Genomic DNA, 19,187 nt, shown 5'->3' on the forward strand with positions numbered 1-19,187 from the left:
TAGAGTAGAGTAGAGTAGGTCATTTCTATAATTCAAATCCACCCTTGTATTCAATTTGAGATTCCAAAAGGCTTCCTTTGCTAATAGTTTTTTTTGCCAATTACCTCTTCTTGTGGGTTTGAATACCCTTTCTATACCCATCACCTGCAAGTGTGTAATATCACCAGCGTGATCTATGGCAAAATGTCAGGCAGTGCCCGATAGGGACCGGCCACCTCTGTCTAGACTATTACTGGTTATAGAGGAAATATGTTCTGCAATCCTAGTTTTAAGTTTTCTGGACATGAACCCCACATAGTGTAATTGACACAAACCCCAAAAATTCAGATATAACTAATAGGTAGAATTGAGGTTGATAAACGAATGTATATCATATTTGGGAATAGGCATTGTAAACCTTTTGTTTGACAAGTTATACAGCGAAAGCAAACTTTTAGATTTAACCAATTTAAATTTGATATGTTCTGCATATTGTCTGTAAGTTTGTTGTTGATTGTGGGTGCCTTCTTCACCACAAATCTGACACCACAATCCAGAAAGCGTGGAAGGGAGTCATTTTGTCTCAAAATAGGTAAATTAAGGCAAATTATCTTAATGATAGCAGAGACATTTTTAAAGCAATGGGTGGAAGAGACCAAGGATGGATCATTCCTCAATGTGGCTATGTTATGTGATAGATAGAAATCCCCAGATTTGTTATCCACCTGAAGGCTTGCATTCTGAATGGTGTGTGCTAAGTAACCCAGTTGGAGGAACCTGCTGGTGATGTTTTTGACTTCTTGCATATAATCAGCTTGTTGTGAACAGGCCCATTTGGCTCTATGAATTCCCCAGTTGGTAAATTAGAAGTCACATGCATTGGATGACAGCTTTTGGCATGTAACATGGAGTTGCCAGAAATGGGTTTTCGAAGCAACTCAGTTTCTACTCTCCCACTAATTGAATTTCCCATTAAAGATAGATCTAAAACTCCATCTCCTACTCATGTTGTGCGCGTATGAAGATCAGATTATCATTATTATTATCTAGTTAATGGAAAGAATTCTGTTGAGAAGATGACTGTTGCGTTTTTTCTGGGAGACAGGGTGACTGAAAAAGTAAATTTCTGGCGTTCTTGATTTTTTTTCGGACGACGTTCACCGTGTGGGGTAAATAATGTGTTACTTTGATAGAGCGGACTTTTATTTAGATTTTTTAATTATAGATATGGCAAAAGGGGGGCGATTTAAACTTTTATTACTTTTTTTGCAACTAAAAAAACGTTATTGATTTTTTTTTACCTTTCTTTTAAGTCCCCCATGGGGGACAACAATATGCGATGCTTTGATCGCTCCTGCAGTATGACGTAATGCTCCACAGAGATGGCTTGATAGGCAGTCTCTCAAGGCAGCCCTGGGGCCTTTCCGAAGGCCCCCGGCTGCCATGACACTTGCACAGCTCCCCCGATCTCACCGCGGGGGAAGGGGAGGGAGCGTACCGTACAGGACCCCCGAACATCGTTCGGGGGATTTAAATGCCGCTGTCAGAAGTGACAGCGGCATTTAAAGGGTTAATAGCCGCGATCGCCCGAACGGCCGATCACGGCTATTGCCCGCGGGTGTCTGCTGTAATAAACAGCTGACGCCCGCACTATATGAATAGAGGTCGCCCTGCAACCTCTCTTCATACATACCCCGACGCTCGAGGACGTAAATGTACGTCCTGGAGCGGGAAGGGGTTAAGATGTTTGTTTTTTGTTGTTTTGTTTTTTTTTGGGTTGGTTGTATGCTGGGACTTGCTGTGAACATTACTATAATAATGCTTTGCTTGATTTTCCCAGATTTTTAAATTTCTTTTTTAACTGATATACAGGGGTTAAAATCACACCTGATGGGAGTCATTTACATACATGATGTCACTTCCTGTGCTTATTATAGACTTGATGTAGATTTGTTGAGATGTTCTGCCGAAACGCATCAGCAAGTTTGAGGTACCTGTGTGCGAATAGGCTGCGGTTTTTAATTTGATGCAATAAACGGCAAGTTTTACCTTATGCTCTGGATGCTGGATACTAACTTTTTAAATTCTAGGGTATAGACAAGAGCACAGAGTACCTACCTCATGTGGCTGAAGACATGCCTATATGTGGTGAACGGGGTTCTCAAATAGTTTGTTAATTAACTACAGGATTTTGCTGGCACCCAGGCTTCAGGTTTCTCTGTGCATCCTGTTGAAATTTACCTGTCCATTTTTCAAACATCTGCATGAAGTGAGATGAAGCATTTTCTTCTTTGTGTTCTATACCCTAGAATGCAAAAATATTATAAAATTCTACATAAACTGATCATCCATAATATTAACCCCCCCCCCCTGCATAATAAAATATAGTGTAACTCCCCCTCAGGCTGCTAAAACAGCTCAGACCTATCACAGCATGGACTCTACAAGACCTCTGAAGGTATCCCGTGGTATCTAGCACCATGACCAATAGGTTTTTTAAGTCCTGTACATTGTGAGATGGAGCCCTCATGCATCAGATTTGTTTTTCGAGCACAAATAAAAAATAAAATAATAAATATTGTTGTATAGCACCAATTTATTCTGCAGCTCTTTCAGGTATTTTTTTAATTTATTACCCCCCACCAAACTGGGTACGTGAATTTGATGTCATGTCAACATCTTGAACTCTTTCTTATTCTTCAAAACTATCCATGAACAATTCTTGCAGTGTGGCAGGATGCACTATCCTGCTAAAAGAGGCTACAGCCACTAGGGAATATCATTGCTTTGAAAGGCTGTACTTGCCCTACAGCAATGTTTAGATAGGTGGTATGTGCCAAACTAGCATCCACATGAATATTAGGATCCAAGGTTTCTCAGCAGTGCAGTGCACAGTACATCACACTGCCTCTGCTTGCCTTCTTCCCATAGCGTGGATGCATGATGGACTCCTCTGTTCCCCATGTAAGCACTGCACACAATCACTGCCACCCACATGATATAAAATAAAACATGATTAATTAGACTAGGCCACCATCTAATATTGCTCTACAGTCCATGTTTGATGTTCATGTGTCCATTGTACAGATGTATTCAGTGCCAAATGAAGATTTGGCATAATACATCTGATTGTATAACTTGTCAAACATTCACTATTTGAGGAGTCCATTGTAGTCGATTGACTGCTGGGCTGTGCAAATAGTGTATGTGTGCTACGATAATGACATAGTGTGCCATGCCGGTCAAAATTACAAGGGATAGATCTGTCGATTCTTTTGCCTCATATCCAGCAAGCTGTCATTGGCTGCGTGTTCTGTCACCTTTCTACCATATGTTCCCCAGGTAAACACTGCACACAATCAATGCCATCCACATCAAGTAAAATAAACGTGATTAATTAGACCAGGCAACCTTCTTATATTGCTCTACAGTCCATGTTTGATGTTCATGTGCCCATTGTACAGATGTATTCAGTGCCAAATGAAGATTTAGCTTCATGATGCATCTGCATGATGCAGCCCATTGTAGTCTGTTGACTGCTAGGCTATCTAAATAGTGTATGTGTGCTAAGATAATGAAGTAGTGTGCCATGCCAGTCAAAATGGCAAATGATATCTCTGTAGGTGCTTTTGTAAGATGACAGGGGTTAGCAAGGGCACCTTCACTGCTCTGCGGATATAAAGCCTCATATCCAGCAAGCTGTGATTGGCTGTGTGTTCTGACACCTTTCTATCATATACAGCATTCTATTTTTTTGCTACAATAGCTCTTCTGTGCAATCTGCTGCATGCATCAATCAGCCTGGGGTTTCCAAGACACTGCCGCAGTTTCATGGGTAACTTTCCTTCGATCACTCTTGGTGGGCAGTAATCACTGCATACTAGGAACACTGAATGAGACCTGCTGTTTTGGAGATCCTCAGATTAAGTGGTCTAACTATCAAACTTTGGCCCTTGTCACTTCGATCCTCAGGATGTGTTCACATGGAGCAGAATTGAAAAATTTGCAGCAGCAGAACTGACTCCGGAGAATTTTACAGAGCAAAGTGGGGGAGAATTCAAGAAAGCTCATTCAGACGCTATGGAAAAAATCTACAGTGAAAATTGACCTTAAATCTTCAGCATGTCAATTTAGGCTGTGAATTTTGCAGTGCAGATTTCATCTCATCCAATGTTGTTACAGGCGAATTTTGATACAAATCTACACCAAAATCAACTAGGTGTGAATGTAGCCTTACACTTGCCCTCCTTTCCTGACAAAATCTTCAAGAGCTGAATGTTCTCTTGCTGCCTAATATAGTTTAACTATTTAAGTGTGCATTGTTATGAGATAATCTTCACCTGGTTTTAAGGCCCATTTAGAAACAACGATTATCGCTCAAAATCAGCTCAAAAGCCGTCTTTTGAGTGATAATCATTGTGTCAAACTGCACTGACATCGTGTAGTTTTCGTTAAGCCGTCGCTGATCGATGTCTTTTAGCATGCTAAAAGACAGCGATCAGCCTTATCAGGGAGTCACAGCGGGATACAGCTGATACTATTGTTTCAGCTGTATCCTGCTCCCTGATGACAGGCTGGGTATGAAGAACAGAGCGGTCCAGCTGCATTCTCAATACCCCACACGGAGCGCTCGGCTGTATAACAGCCCGGTGCTCACTGCAGAGAACAGCTGGATGCAGAAGACAAGTGGGGCCACCCCGCTTGTCTTCTGAATCCTCCGCTGGGAGCGCTCGGCTGAATGACAGCCCGGCGCTCCATGCAGAGAACAGCTGGATGCAGAAGACAAGTGGGGCCACCCCGCTTGTCTTCTGAATCCTCCGCTGGGAGCGCTCGGCTGAATGACAGCCCGGCGCTCCATGCAGAGAACAGCTGGATGCAGAAGACAAGTGGCCCCGCTGGGTGCACAAGATGATCACTCAACATTTGAGCGATCACCTTGCAGTGTAAATGGACACAACAATTATTGCTCAAAAGTTGCTCAAAAGACATCTTTAGCAATAATCGTTGTGTCTAAATTGGCCTTTAATGTCATGACTAATCAGTGTATATTTTCCATAAAATGAATGTGATACTAACCATCTAATCTCCACTAATCTAATTTAATGTGCCACTGGAGAGACTCATCATGTTAACCCCTTAAGGACCAGGCTGTTTTGTACCTTAAGGACCAGTCACTTTTTAGAGATTTTACCCATGTGGTGGTTTAACTGCCCTATATTTTTTCCTTCAGCTACCAAAATTATTTTTGCTGCATTTTTTTTCTGTGACATATAGGACTATATTTTTAATATCTTTTTCACTGACTTTTTTTTTCCAGTTTTTTAGTTTTATTGGAGGTATAAAACTAAAAACATGATTTCTTTTTAACATTAAGGCCAGCTGCACACGGCCGTGACGGGCTCCGCCGCGGAATTCCGCAGCGGAGCCCGTCATGGCGCCTCCCAGAGACCCCCAAACTTACCTGCAGATCCGGCGTCCTCGCTCCCGCATGACGCTTCGGCATGACGCGCCGCAGTGTCACATGACACGCCAGCCATGTCACATGACACGCCCACCGCATCACATGACGCGGCCGGCCGTGTCATATGACGCGCCGGCCGCGTCATATGACGCAGCGGCGGTAGGCGGAGAGGCGATTTCACGCTATCTTCCACTGTGCTACAGCAGAAGATAGCGTGAACGGACGGCTTCCATTGACTACAATGAAAGCCGTCCGCGCGTACACCCGTGGCAAACAGAGCATGCCGCGGGTGAGGACGGGAGATTTTATGGTGCGGAACTCCGCGGTGGAATTCGGCACCGTGAGCCCTGAGCTATTAGGTTCAATAGAACCCAATAGAACTTAATAGCTGCGGGCAACGCAGCGGATTTCCGCAGCGAATTACACGGTGGAAATTCGTCCGTGGGAAGGAGGCCTTATAGTTATTTTTTCTTTAATTAGTATATTTATGCTACAATAAAGTATGGGAACAGGTTCCTCATGTTGTTTCAGACGTTTTGATATATAATATGTATGGTTTTGGATTACAGGGAGCATACGCCAATGCTTTTGGTTGGCGTCGGCTTTGGGTTATTTTCTTTTTTATGTATATATTTTTATTATATTCTGTAATTTTGTTTTATTTATGTATGTAATTATGTTTTTTACCATCTATGTCCCCCAGAGACGTCATATACGACCTCTTGGGGACATTCACATGTTTTGGTTTTTTTATTTGACACTTTTCCACTGTATCTGGGGCATCTATAGGAGCCTCAGTTACAGGAGAAAACATGCCCCTGTAGTGACAGTAGTCACTGGCAGAGCTGATCAGGGTCTAATACGGCCCTGCAGCTTTGCTGTAGAAGGGAATCCCGGTGGTCATGGAACTGCCGTCTCATGTAGTGGAAGTTATACTTTCACTTTAACTTTTTAGTACATAGCGCTCATTGAACGCTGTGTACATGGGAAAGGAGAAGGCAAAAAGAGTTAAAAAACACTCCTGCCTTCTCCTCCTGCTTATCAGCTGTGACTAACAGCTGACAACCCAACCTGCTTCTGATTGATTACAGAAACAGGAGCTCTAATCCCCCACGTCATTTTACTATCGGTCGGGTTTAAAGCCCAAGACCAAGCGCCGTAAATTTACAGTGTTTGGTCCTTAATGGTGTAAAGTAGTTTCGACCAGCCAGTAATCCTTGCTAATATAATTATACACACATATCTCATATGTCCTTCATATTTACACTAATGTACGTGATTGCTGGGATATAAACCCTAGATATATGTTATATGTTCCCACAGTGTGATTCGGAAACCTGTTGGAAAGCTTTACTTTGCTGGTACAGAGACCGCTACAGTATGGAGTGGATACATGGAAGGAGCTATAGAAGCTGGAGAAAGGGCAGCCAGAGAGGTGACGTAAAATTGTGAAGCATATTGTAAGCTTGTATGTTTATAATGAAGGGATATTCTGCTCTGAGAAACACGACAGCCCCTTTATTGTACTAATAGCCGTCAGTCGTTGAGGTTTGTCATTGATGTTAAAGTCCCAAAGAATCCCTTTAACTGACTTGTATTATATTGCAATTTCCTTCTCAGCAATAACACTCTTGCTATTGTATAAGCTTCCTGTAGTTTATATCAATATATGGCTGCCGCACTCAATTGTCCTTGACACAAGGTGGGAGAATAACTCATAAAATGCCAGCTTACCCGGATATGGACCAAATATCCAAAAACTTCACCTCCATAAAACCTATGTGTAAGCAGCATGCAGGGTTTTCTTTAAGGCATCAGCAGACCCTCTTCAGAAGTAAAAAACATTATTTTATTTAATCCATTTCTTGCTTAAAGCCCGCAACGTTTCGACTGTTGCTCCAAGTCTTTATGAAGCCCTTCCCTGAAAAGCCATTGACAGCTGCCGGGGCTCAGCGGCGACTTCTGCCGCTGTCCCCACGCTCTATAGCGCTGCTGAGCTATCAGCAGCTGGGGATTTAAAATCCCCGCCTGCTAGTAGCTCTGGCTGTGATTGGCTGAAGTGCTTAAGCCAATCACAATCAGAGCTACCAGCAGGTGGGGATTTTAAATCCCCGGCTGCTGATAGCTCAGAACTACAGAGCCGGGGACAGCGCCAGAAGTTGCGGCTGAGGCCTGGCAGCTGAAGGCAGGTGAGTATTTTTTTGGCTTTTTTAAATGGCTTTTTAAAATGGCTTTTCAGGGAAGGGCTTTTGAAGCCCTCTCCTGAAAAGCCATTGACGGGAAGCCGACAGCAGGATTCTCTACCGCAGCTGTTATGTGTGATAGCTGCGATTGAGAATTGAAGAATTCCCTTTTCTGCATCTGCCACAGATGTGGCAGATGTAGCAGCAGGGAATTCTTTTAACTAGCAGGGGTGAAGGAAACATCTGCCGCATGTGGCAGATGTGTTCTTCATGCCCGCACTGGTCACGGCAGTGGTGGAGGGTTAAAGGGGTTGTCCCGCGGCAGCAAGTGGGTCTATACACTTCTGTATGGCCATAATAATGCACTTTGTAATATACATTGTGCATTAATTATGAGCCATACAGAAGTTATAAAAAGTTTTATACTTACCTGCTCCGTTGCTAGCGTCCTCGTCTCCATGGTGCCGACTAATTTTCGCCCTCCGATGGCCAAATTAGCCGCGCTTGCGCAGTCCGGGTCTTCTGTAGTCTTCTATGGAGCCGCTCGTGCCAGAGAGCGGCTCCGTGTAGCTCCGCCCCGTCACGTGCCGATTCCAGCCAATCAGGAGGCTGGAATTGGCAGTGGACCGCACAGAAGAGCTGCGGTCCACGAAGACAGAGGATCCCGGCGGCCATCTTCAGCGGTAAGTATTGAAGTCACCGGAGCGCGGGGATTAAGGTAAGCGCTCCGGTAAGCTTCCTTTACTTCCCTGCATCGGGGTTGTCTCGCGCCGAACGGGGGGGGGGTTGAAAAAAAAAAAAACCCGTTTCGGCGCGGGACATCTCCTTTAAGTTTTTTTCTTTTTCTTTTCCCACTAAAATGTTGCTTTTTCAGGGAAGGGCTTATATGTAAAGCCCTTCCCTGAAAAATAATGCAGAGGGTCGGCAAAGCATTGTTTTCAATGGAGCCGCCGGCAGCAGCTGCGGCTCCATTGACAACAAGCACACAGCTGTGTTTACGCATGTTTTTGCTCGTACCTAGGTGCAGCCGTATGTACGCACCTAAGTACCCACAAAAACACGCTCGTGTGAATGCACCCTAAGACTCTCAGTGTGCTGTACTATTATGATGCTTTAAGGAAACTTTCTTCCTGCAGCACAGTAATGGTAACGTTGGGAAGAAAGGAGTAAAAAATTTTATTTGATCGGAATGGAAAAAAATAGCTGCTGTTCTTTGAATTTTATTTTTATGACATTCACAGTCTAACGAAAATTCTGACCTTTATTGGCACATAGGGCTTTTTGATCACTTTTTATGAAAATAATCTAACCAGAAAACAGCAAGTCTAACTCTGGCATTATGGGTTTTTTTTTTGCTTTTTTTAACTGTGTAATTTCATAGTATAAGATTATATTTTAGTAATTTGATTTTTTATGGATGTGATTATACCAATTATTTTCATATTTTACATCTTTCATGTGATAAATGGGAAATCAGATGTGAGATTTTAATATTCATTTTTTGTATTTAAAAAGAATTTGAGCAAACCTTTTAGTCTGACTAGGGGACGTGAACTTGCAATCACTTGAGCGCTTGTGTAATACTCCTGTATTGTACTGCATTGTGGCTCTTTGGCAGGGCTTAAAGGGAATACTGCAATAACATGGCAGGCCTAGGGCCTTTACTACATTCCCAGCCAATGAAGGACAATCAGAGCTCCCTCCTTCTGTCTAACTGCTTAGATGCTGCAATCACTATTAATTGTGGCATCTAAAGGGTTAAATGATCAGGATTGGAGTGATCTTTGACCCCGGCCATTGCAGGCATTTGTCAACTGTAGAACACAGCTGGCATCTGCTGCATATGGACCAGTCTCAACTCCTGAGCTTACTCCATACACTCCCTTGCAACATGAGATGCACATGTATGTCACATGTTGGGAAGGGTTTATGCTATAGCAGACAGATATTTTAGTGCTAACTAGAGATGAGCGAGCGTACTCGGAAAAACACTACTCGCTCGAGTAATTTGCTTTATCCGAGTATCGCTGTGCTCGGGTCTGAAGATTCGGGTGCCACTGCGGCTGACAGGTGAGTCGCAGCGGGGAGCAGGGGAGAGCAGGCGGGAGAGAGGGAGAGAAAGATCTTACCTCCGTTCCTCCCTGCTCTCCCCTGAAGCTCCCCGCTCCGTGCCGGCACCCGAATCTTCAGACCCGAGCACAGCGATACTCGGATAAAGCAAATTACTCGAGCGAGTAGTGCTTTTCCGAGTACGCTCGCTCATCTCTAGTGCTAACACAATATTGCAGAAGTATTGTAAAGCATACATGTATAGGGCATACAACAAATAGCAATAGTAATCAGCATTTTGGTGATTCAGTCCCTCTATTGAGTGTTTCACTCTTCTGCTTTCTCTTCTTCTGAAAAGGTGGTGTTACCTTTACACTAGTCCTATAAAAAGGGAAATGGCTGCCTTCGTGGTATTTGTGTTCTTGACTCGGGTTTTCTACTCATTTCTAAAAATCATGTATCTCCTGATCAGATAAAATACTTAATTTATTGTGAAATATATTGAAAAGAAGAATCTAGTTTATCAATAGTAAATCATTGTTATCTGACTACATTATATCAGTTTCATAACTCATGTCCTTGCAGGTTATGTGCAAAATGGGACTTATTGGAGAGGACCAGATATGGGTACCGGAGCCAGAGTCCGTGGTAAGTGTAACAAGGGAAAAAGCAAAATAACAAAATCCAAGTATTTATATTGCATCCCTTACCGATGATGGATGGATAGATGAGCAGCCTATTCTCATCACAACATCCTCCGTCTGAATAGTTCTAACAATTCTAAAGAGTATTCCTACCTACAAACAGCTCTTACAATAAGTACACAGCGGTTATTTATCTTTATTGGGTGTAACATAAATCTGTAGACAGATTCTCATTGTAGAAAACGGTTCAACAGGAAAATGTATAAAACTACATTTTACACATCTTTTATGTTGCAGAGAGTGTTAAATCAATGCTAGAACAGAATAGAAACACTGAATTTATGCTTTTAGCATTATTGATTTGGTTATATATCCTTTCCCTTTTACTTGATCCAGTACAACATTCTGGGAAATATACATCTACAGAGAAGTAAATATGTGTGACATAGCGCTGACGGAATCTGTTACAACAAGGAACTAGAAAAAAATGATATCAGTTATGATCTATCATGGGACTCACATACACAAAAATGGGGGATATAGTACGTTAGAAAGTAGGTATAGCAAATCAGTCTGGACTCAAATACTGAAGTATGAAAAAAAAACGCCGTCTCCATTCTCTTACAGTATATGCTAGAAGTACCACTCTGTAGAAAATGTGCCTATTTGTGAAATAAATGATAAAATGTATTTCACTCCGAAATCATGACAGCATACACCTGGAGGTTGCTCACCTGCTGACCTGATGGGACAGGAAGAGGCAGAACATAAAAGGCACCTCCCCTCCACCAAACACCAGTGCTTTTCCTGTCCCTCCAGGACAGCAGCGGCAGAGCTCCAGCGATGCTGTCCCATGCCGGAGGTTCCAGCACTTACCGATGAGCGGTGGCATCTCTTCTGGCAGCCCTGGTTGCCCCAGTGGGAAGTACCTCATCTGGGAGCTAACCGGGGACTGCGTGGGCCTGGGTCCAAGGACGGGCTTTCCGGCACCACCGCGGCCGTCAACCAGGCGGCGGCCGCCATCTCTAAGATATCATCTTCTGGCAGCCCCGGTTGCCCCAGTGGGAAGTACCTCATCTGGGTGTGAACAGGGGACTGAGTGGGCCTGGGTCCAAGGACGGACTTTCCAGCACCACCGCGGCCATCAACCAGGCGGTGGCCGCCATCTCTGGGTCCCGGCTGTAGTGTGACGCCAGACGCTTCGCAGGAGGGCGTGGCCTCGACTGAGCACACAAAGGAGAAGTCGGCTTGTGTTTTTTCTTTTCACACTGGGAATCAATTCTAAGGACAGGAATGAATTCCACAAGTGCAGGATGTTGGCCAAAAGAGGACCCAGAGAATCTCCAAACTGTAAGTGGTCCTGTGGTCCAACCTACAGACACCTGCACTACACTTCCCTTACTAACAGAGCTCTCCCTTGTCATGTACGACAGGGATACTTAAAAATCTAGGGAGGCTAGGAGGAGAAGTAAAAAGCGTCGAGTATGCTTAACAAAACTTGACGACTCCTATTCTAAAACATTATGCGCTTCCTGCTCAGCGAAAATTCTGCATGAAGAAAAATCTTCCCCCATGTCCGAAATCCAGTCGGTTGTCCGTGAAGAAACAGTCCTACCTCTCGGACCTCCAACCAGGGCCCTTAGGGGCCACAAGAAGGTCTGCTCCGGCAGTGTTAGAGTCCGACTCTGACATGGCGGAAGAATTCGATCTTGGGGAAGTGTCGCAGGGGGAGAAAAAATATCTCGTTTTCGAAAAAAAACACTAACAGAGAAACCTTGCACTGTGCAGGACGTCATGTTGCAAGTCTGCTTCCACAACGTAAATCTACATTCCCTGTAAACGCCACACTTAAACAATTAATCCTTAATGATTGGAATTGTGTGGATCAAGCTCCGTTAATTTCTAAAGAATTTTCGGAGCGTCCTTTATTTGCAGACAATGAAGTGGCTATCCTTGAGGAGACGCCAAATGTTGACACAGCTATCTCTATGGTGTCTAAAAGAACTGGATACCATCTGAGTATACGTCCCACTTAAAGGACTCCATGGACAACAAAGTAGACATGACCATGCGTAAGGCTTGGTCCATGTCCAGTCTCATTATAAAGCTAATATTGCGGCCACCTTGGTGGCTCGCTCTATGGCGGTTTGACTGGGTCAGCTTCTACGGTCTGCTTTGGAGCCCGCGGGGCGGCTAGTCATCAGACTCCGCAAAAAGCGCCTTCATTCCATGTCCCTCGTCTACAACGTACGTGGGGAAAGGAAAGACTGGAGGAAGGGGTAAGGCTCTTACTGTTGTCCCTCAACCTGCATCTTCATGCCCGGTGAGCAGAAGATTAGTTCATTTGTGCACTAGTTGGAGAAACATAGCTACTGACGGTGCCTACCACACGCTGGGAAACAATTCTAAGGACAGGAATCGATCCCACAAGTGCAGGCCTGGTGGCGGAGGGGTACAAGATTTGAGCTAGAATCTCGCCCTCCAAATAGATTCATTTTAACCTCGGGGGACTGTGTGGGCCTGGGTCCAAGTACGGGCTTCCGGTTCCACCGCGGCAGTCATCCAGGCACCAACTCTAGAGCAGGCTCTACTTAAGGGTGAACAGATCATACTGGATCTCGGTGCAGTTATCCCCATCCCTAAGAGGGAATGAGGGGGAAAGGGTTTTACTCCACTCTCTTTCTGGCTCCCAACCAGATGGCTCCCACCGATGGAGACTATCAGAACCCCAACCCCCCTGATTGGTAGGGATAACATGGCTACGATTGACGTAAAGGATGAGTATTATCACATCCCCAATTATGTCAACTCACAAAAAGTTCCTAAATTTGCGCTGAAAATGGCGCCTTCCCTTTGCAATATCCTCTGCTCCACGGATCTTTTCCCAAGGGGTGATTGAAATGGTAGCCTTTCTGCACAATCGCGGGATTATCATCGTCCCCCATCTGAAAGGGGGCATAGCTCAGTAGATGGTTCCCTGCTGGTGGCAGATTTCCTCACTATTCTAAGGTCACACGTGGGGTCCACGCTTCAGTTATCTAAGGGTCTGAGCTGGATCACTAATGATTTGAAATCCAACATGGATCCGGACACCAGGAAAAAATTCCTCGGAGTCATTTTGGATTTTTGTCTCCAATGTCCGTCCCTTCCTCCTCTAAGGAAACAGCTCATTCTAGAGAATGTTCTGCTCTATATAAAAAATATACAGTTTCAATAAGAGGCGATGCGGATCCTGGGGATAATGACTTCATGCATTGGAGTGGTTCCCTGGGCCCAGTTCCACAGCTGTGATCTCCAGACACTTATCCTCGAGAATGGGGACAAGTCAGTCCTCACTTGACAGGACAATCCCTATTTCCACTAGGGCTAGCTCCTCACTCCACTGGCAGTTGTCCTCAGACAACCTTTCAGTGGGGACCCCGCGATATCGGATGCCAGTGCCAGAGGGTGAGGGGTCACCTTTGAAGGTGGCCATATACAGGGTACATAGGACCCTCATGAGAGATCCAGGTTATCTAACGTTAGAGAACGTAATGAGGTTTGGGAAACCCGACGTAGCCTGCAAACTGTTTAGGGATGAAGCATGTGAGGATCTTCTCCGATAACATGATGGCAGTGCCACTCATTTGCCACCAGGGTATCACCAGGAATCCTCTACTTCAGCATTTGGCGGGGAGGATCCTTGAATGGGCGGAACTCACAACTACGTCACTGTCGGCCTTCCATATAAAAGGAGCCGAGAATTCAGCCGCGGGCTTTCTAAGCAGGAAGAAAGTGGACGCAGGAGAGTGGGGACTCCATCCCGAAGTGTTTAGCCTACTCGGGACAAATAGAGGGTACCCGAAATAGTTTTGTTTGCGTGAAGCGCAAATACCAAGTGCCGTCTTCCCTTTTCCCGAGACTCGGAGAAACAAGCCTTAGGCACGGGCGCCCCCTCTCACCCCTGGGTTTGGGACTTAGCTTACGCTTTTTCCCCTTTACCCCTGATTCCGCTCCTCCTAAGAAAATTACTGCGGCCAAGGCTGTCAGTAACTTTAGTAGCGCCTTATTGGCCCAAAAGACCTTGGTTTCCTCTCCTGAGATCTGTCAGTGGGAGAGCCTCTCCATCTTCCGCCAAGACTGGACCTATTGTTGCAGGGTCCTCTCTTCTACCCGGAGGTTCACAAGTTCAGGCTTACAGCCTGGATCTTGAACGGGTAAAATTCTTAGAAAAGGGTCTATCATCTAACGGGGTTTCCACTAATTGTGAGAGCCTTATGCCCTTGACGGAAAAGATTTATTCCAAAGTCGGGAAAAAATTCTCAGAATGGATGGGTCAGGACATCCAATCAGACATTCGTAAAAATTTTAAATTTCGTCCAGGCAGGCCCGGATAAAGGGTTGAGTCCAAATTCCCTCAAAGCCCAAGTAGTGGCTTTGAGGGCATTCTTTGATCTCGCGCTTGCTGAGCACAAGGGGATCAGGAAATTTCCTAGAAGGGCGAGTAGACTGCATCCATTTTTAAGGCTTACGGCGCCCCCCCTGGGATCTGACTATAGTCCTTCAGGCCTTCTGCGATTTTTTTCCCCACGTTTGAACCTACTAAAAACCTATCCATCGCCTTGCTGATGTACAAGGTAGCCCACCTTGTGGCAGTTATGTCGGCTATGTGCAAAGGGCCCTATATATGACTATGCACCCCGATGAGATCGTATTCTCCTTAGACCCTTCCCTCCAACCCAAAGTCTTGTCAGACTTCCACGGAGGCCAGCCAATAGTCATTCCAGCCTTTGTCTAAATTTTAAAAATGAAAAGGGGCAGAGGCTCCATAATCTTGACGTTAAAAGAGCTGCACTAGCGTACCTTGAGGCAACGGAAAGTTGCAGAAAGACTGACAAACTTTCGTTCAATTTCAGGGGCAGGCCAAAGGGAAGGCCACTTCTAGAGATTCAATAGCCAGGTGGCTCAGAAGAGCCAACCAGGAGGCTTACAAGGCCTAGGGCATTCCTCCCCCAGAAGGTTTGAAAGCCCACTCTACTTGGGCAGTGGCATTTTCCTGGGCAGAAAGAGCGCACGCCTCAATCGAACAGATTTGTAACGTAGCCACGTGGACTTCTAGTCATACGTTTATTAAACCTTATAGGCTGGACATTAAAATCTAGTGAGGATGCAACCTTCGGGAGGAAGGTGCTTCAAGTAATAATCCCTCCCTAAAAAAGCCCATGCCAGTTATTTGGTATTCCTCCAGGTGTATGCTGTCATGATGTCAGAGGGCAAACGGGAATTTTTCTTACCGATAATTCCCTTTCTTGAAGGCATCATGACAGCATACGGGCTTCCCCCCCCCCCCCTACCGACATGGTTACCCTGGTTTGTCTAACACATGAGGTAATGTGTATGCTTATGATTTCTTTGTCTAAGGTGTGTGGTGCCAATAAAAACACACCTTCTGGTTAAGTATACTGTCACTGTGGTTATTTGGAACGCACTGGTGTTTGGTGGAGGGGAGGTGCCTTTTATGTTCTGCCTCTTCCTGTCCCATCAGGTCAGCAGGTGAGCAACCTCCAGGTGTATGCTGTCATGATGCCTTCAAGAAAGGGAATTATCGGTAAGAAAAATTCCCGTTTTTCACTGATTCAGGGCTTATTCCCACAAGCATATAGTGGCTAGCATTTTCACGCCCAGCCGATATACGCTTCCATCTAAGCAGTCCACCCTTCCCTCCCCCTCACTGGCTGTCTGCCTGTCTCCTCCACTCCTGTGTTTGCAATGGGAGGGGGTGGGGCAGGGTGGAGCTAAGCTCTGCTCTGTCCCGCCCACGCCTATAGCTGGCTGTGGACAACAGGCGGGAGAGGCGGGAGCTTAGCTCCACCCCGTCCCCCACCCACTCCCATTGCAAACCGCTTGGAGGGGAGGAAAGAAGCAGAGAGTCGGTGAATGGGAGGGACAGTGCATATTGGCCGGGCGTGAAAACCTGGACGATATACACAGGTCTGAATAAGCCCTCAAGAGTGAAGAGTAAAGATTACTTTACTCTTCGAAGTACGGTTACAAAGTCATTGGATGACATGATTACATGACTGCATCCAATGGACATCCTGTATGACATGTTACTTGTGGACCTATTGTTTATAGAACAATCGATATTTACATGCTGCAATGCTCTATCAGTGAACAATTATTCTTATTTTCCTATAGGCAATCATTTAGACAATCAATGAGTGTTTGATCACTAATCATTCTATTGCTTCACCTATTTACATTTAGCGATTATTATGTACACTTATACTCTCATATGACCAATTATCTGCTCCTGTGTACTCTATATTCAAATTGAAAAAAGTGAAATGAATGCTTTCCAGATTGTTAATATAGTCCCATTGTGTATGGGCCAGCAGATGGCTGTGACAAGGCCAGTAGATCAGATAGCAGATAGCATTTTAGAGTTGAGCCAATAGACTGTATTGTGTCATCTGTTATTAGCAATTCTACAGGGTGATTCTCTCACTAGGAAACCAAGACATTCCTCACTAAGGGCTCTAGAGCGCAGGGCGCTAATGGTCCAGCAGATACAATGATAAGCATACATAGCACACATCATGTGACTAGAAGTTTGAAACATGTAACCAATTACTGTGAATTATTCAGCCATTAATAGCAACAAGCTGAACATTAAGCCTCTTCCACACGGGAGACAAAATTGTGCGATTTTCTCGCAATGCGACAGTGCTACAAATGGCAAGTATGTGAAGCCAATGATTTCCAACAGGGTTTTTATGTGGTGCGATGCAACTTTTTTAGTAGGATATCCTGCTGTAAAAGCCCGAAAATAAGCTCTAGCTGTCTAAAAAAAAAAGAAATACATCACCTAAAAGGCGCTGTCTGACTCCGGCGCACAACTCCCGAAGCTGTCCTGCACTTAATTGAAGTTTTCCGGCATAACGTCCTGGTCAGCGTTTTGAAAAACCCCACCACCAGGAAGCTCTGCTTCTGATTTGCTGAGTGCCACGGCATTCAGTCAGACAGAGCCAGCGCTCAATGAACCAATCACAGCCATTCAATAGAGGCGGGGTTTTTCAAAATCCTGACCAGGAAGGTATGCTGTAGAACTTCAATCAAGTGCCAGACAGCACCTTTTAGGTGATGTATTTCTAATTTTTACATTTTTTTTTAGCCAGCTAGGGCTTATTTTTTGGGTAAGGCTTATATTTCAAGCACTTCACCCTGAAAATTCTCGCATGTGGTGCTACAACGTTGCGCGACTTTGTAGCACCACGTGCGACTTTGTAGCAACACAAAATCGCAATATAAGTGTGAGAAAGTGCAGTGATATCGCACAGAACACAGATACGATAGTGTTGCGATTTTCACACGGTGATATCTCAGTGTCTGTGTAGAAGTGAGCTTAATGTTCACTTGTTAAATTGAAAAATCTGCAGTGGGCCAACAAAATACTTTTAATGCTCTGCTTTTAACTCTGCTTTTAGGCCTCATGTCCATGGCCGTGGCGGACTCCACTAGTGAAATATTGCAGCAGAGTCTGCCACGACGCCCCCCAAAACCCCAATACTCACTTCCCGGATCTGCCACACTATTCCCGTCACTCGAGCTTGTGCACATGTGCAGTACGCGGCGGTGGTGGGCGCGGATGCATAATCACGCGATACTTCCGCTGTGCTACGAAGTATAGCGCGACGGCCAGCTTCCTTACAATAGAAGCTGGCCACGCGTATTCCCGCGGCAATTAGAGCATGCCGCGGTTTCTTTCACGCTGCGGCATTCCGCGGTGGAATTCCACAGCATGAACATTGAGCTTTTAGGTTTAATAGAACCTAATAGCTGCAGAATAAATCCGGCCATGGGCATTTGCGCTTAGATAGAACATAGCGAGCACACACACATTATACTCTGCAAAGTATGCTCTGGTACTGATAAAAACATATGCTCCTTAGATGCTTCTGGCAATAATGAGCAGACAGAGCATGTTTTCTGCACTCTGAGCATTCTTGGAGTGAAATAGTGAATACAACTTAAGTGGAATGAGAACAGGTTTGTGATTGGCTGCTATGGGCAACTAAGACAGTTTTTTTGTGTAAGGCCATTTTATAAATCTCCCCTTACATCTATCGAGCCATCACACCTCTCAGCAACGTAGACTGTCGAAATGAAACCACCAAACAGGGATTTAACTTGGTGTGCCACAAACGTACTCACACATTTTAGAATAAGCATGGTGAAGGAAGTGCACCAACAAAATCCTATATTCACAAATCGTTGAAACGATTTGAGACAACCAGAAGTGTCTTGACTCTACATGCAGGAGGCCAGAAGATGTCTTACGGCACGTGGAGACTGCCATCGCCAAAAAATCCTTAAGTTGATTTTGGCAAGAAGCTGGCATTCCTTATTCCATGTTCCAAATAGCTGCTAAAAACTACACTTAGATGGTATGTCCATAGTTCAAGAGTTGCTTGGAGAAATGTATAAGATATTGTTTATAGATCCAGCGTTGGGTAGGGGTACATCTGAGGATGAGGTTGCTGCCATTACTGGAGTCGCACTAGCAGATGTTTTTGCCAACTAGAGAGGACAGTTTTCAGCATATGCTCTAGGCAGACCTTGTTTTGTAACATAACAGGTAAATACATATCAGTGTACATAGGGAACCATATAAAAATTAAAGTTATTTAGCAATGTTTGGTTTCCCTAGCAAGAGAACCACCCTTTATATAGCAGTAATAATTGGATAATAAATTAGAAAAGCATAATGGTTAACACAATATTTTGTCATCTTCTATGGCTAAACCACATTTCATACTAATCCTCAAACACCTACTGTATGTAATCTCTTGGAATTAATTTAACAAACAACCTTTTAATTGTATTTCTCTA

At 44.6% G+C, this 19,187-nt stretch overlaps 1 protein-coding gene across 1 annotated transcript in view; it reads left to right on the forward strand.

Annotated features, from left to right (window-relative positions):
- LOC136625621 (amine oxidase [flavin-containing] B-like) overlaps positions 1-19,187 on the forward strand; it is a 106,878-nt gene that overhangs the window by 85,970 nt on the left and 1,721 nt on the right. The window contains exons 13-14 of the mRNA XM_066599975.1: positions 6,764-6,875; positions 10,258-10,320. Coding sequence (XP_066456072.1) covers positions 6,764-6,875; positions 10,258-10,320 — 175 coding nt within the window. The remainder of the gene's footprint in view (positions 1-6,763; positions 6,876-10,257; positions 10,321-19,187) is intronic.

This window comes from Eleutherodactylus coqui, chromosome 4 (assembly GCF_035609145.1).
Source record: "Eleutherodactylus coqui strain aEleCoq1 chromosome 4, aEleCoq1.hap1, whole genome shotgun sequence".
NCBI classification, from domain to species: Eukaryota; Metazoa; Chordata; class Amphibia; order Anura; family Eleutherodactylidae; genus Eleutherodactylus; species Eleutherodactylus coqui.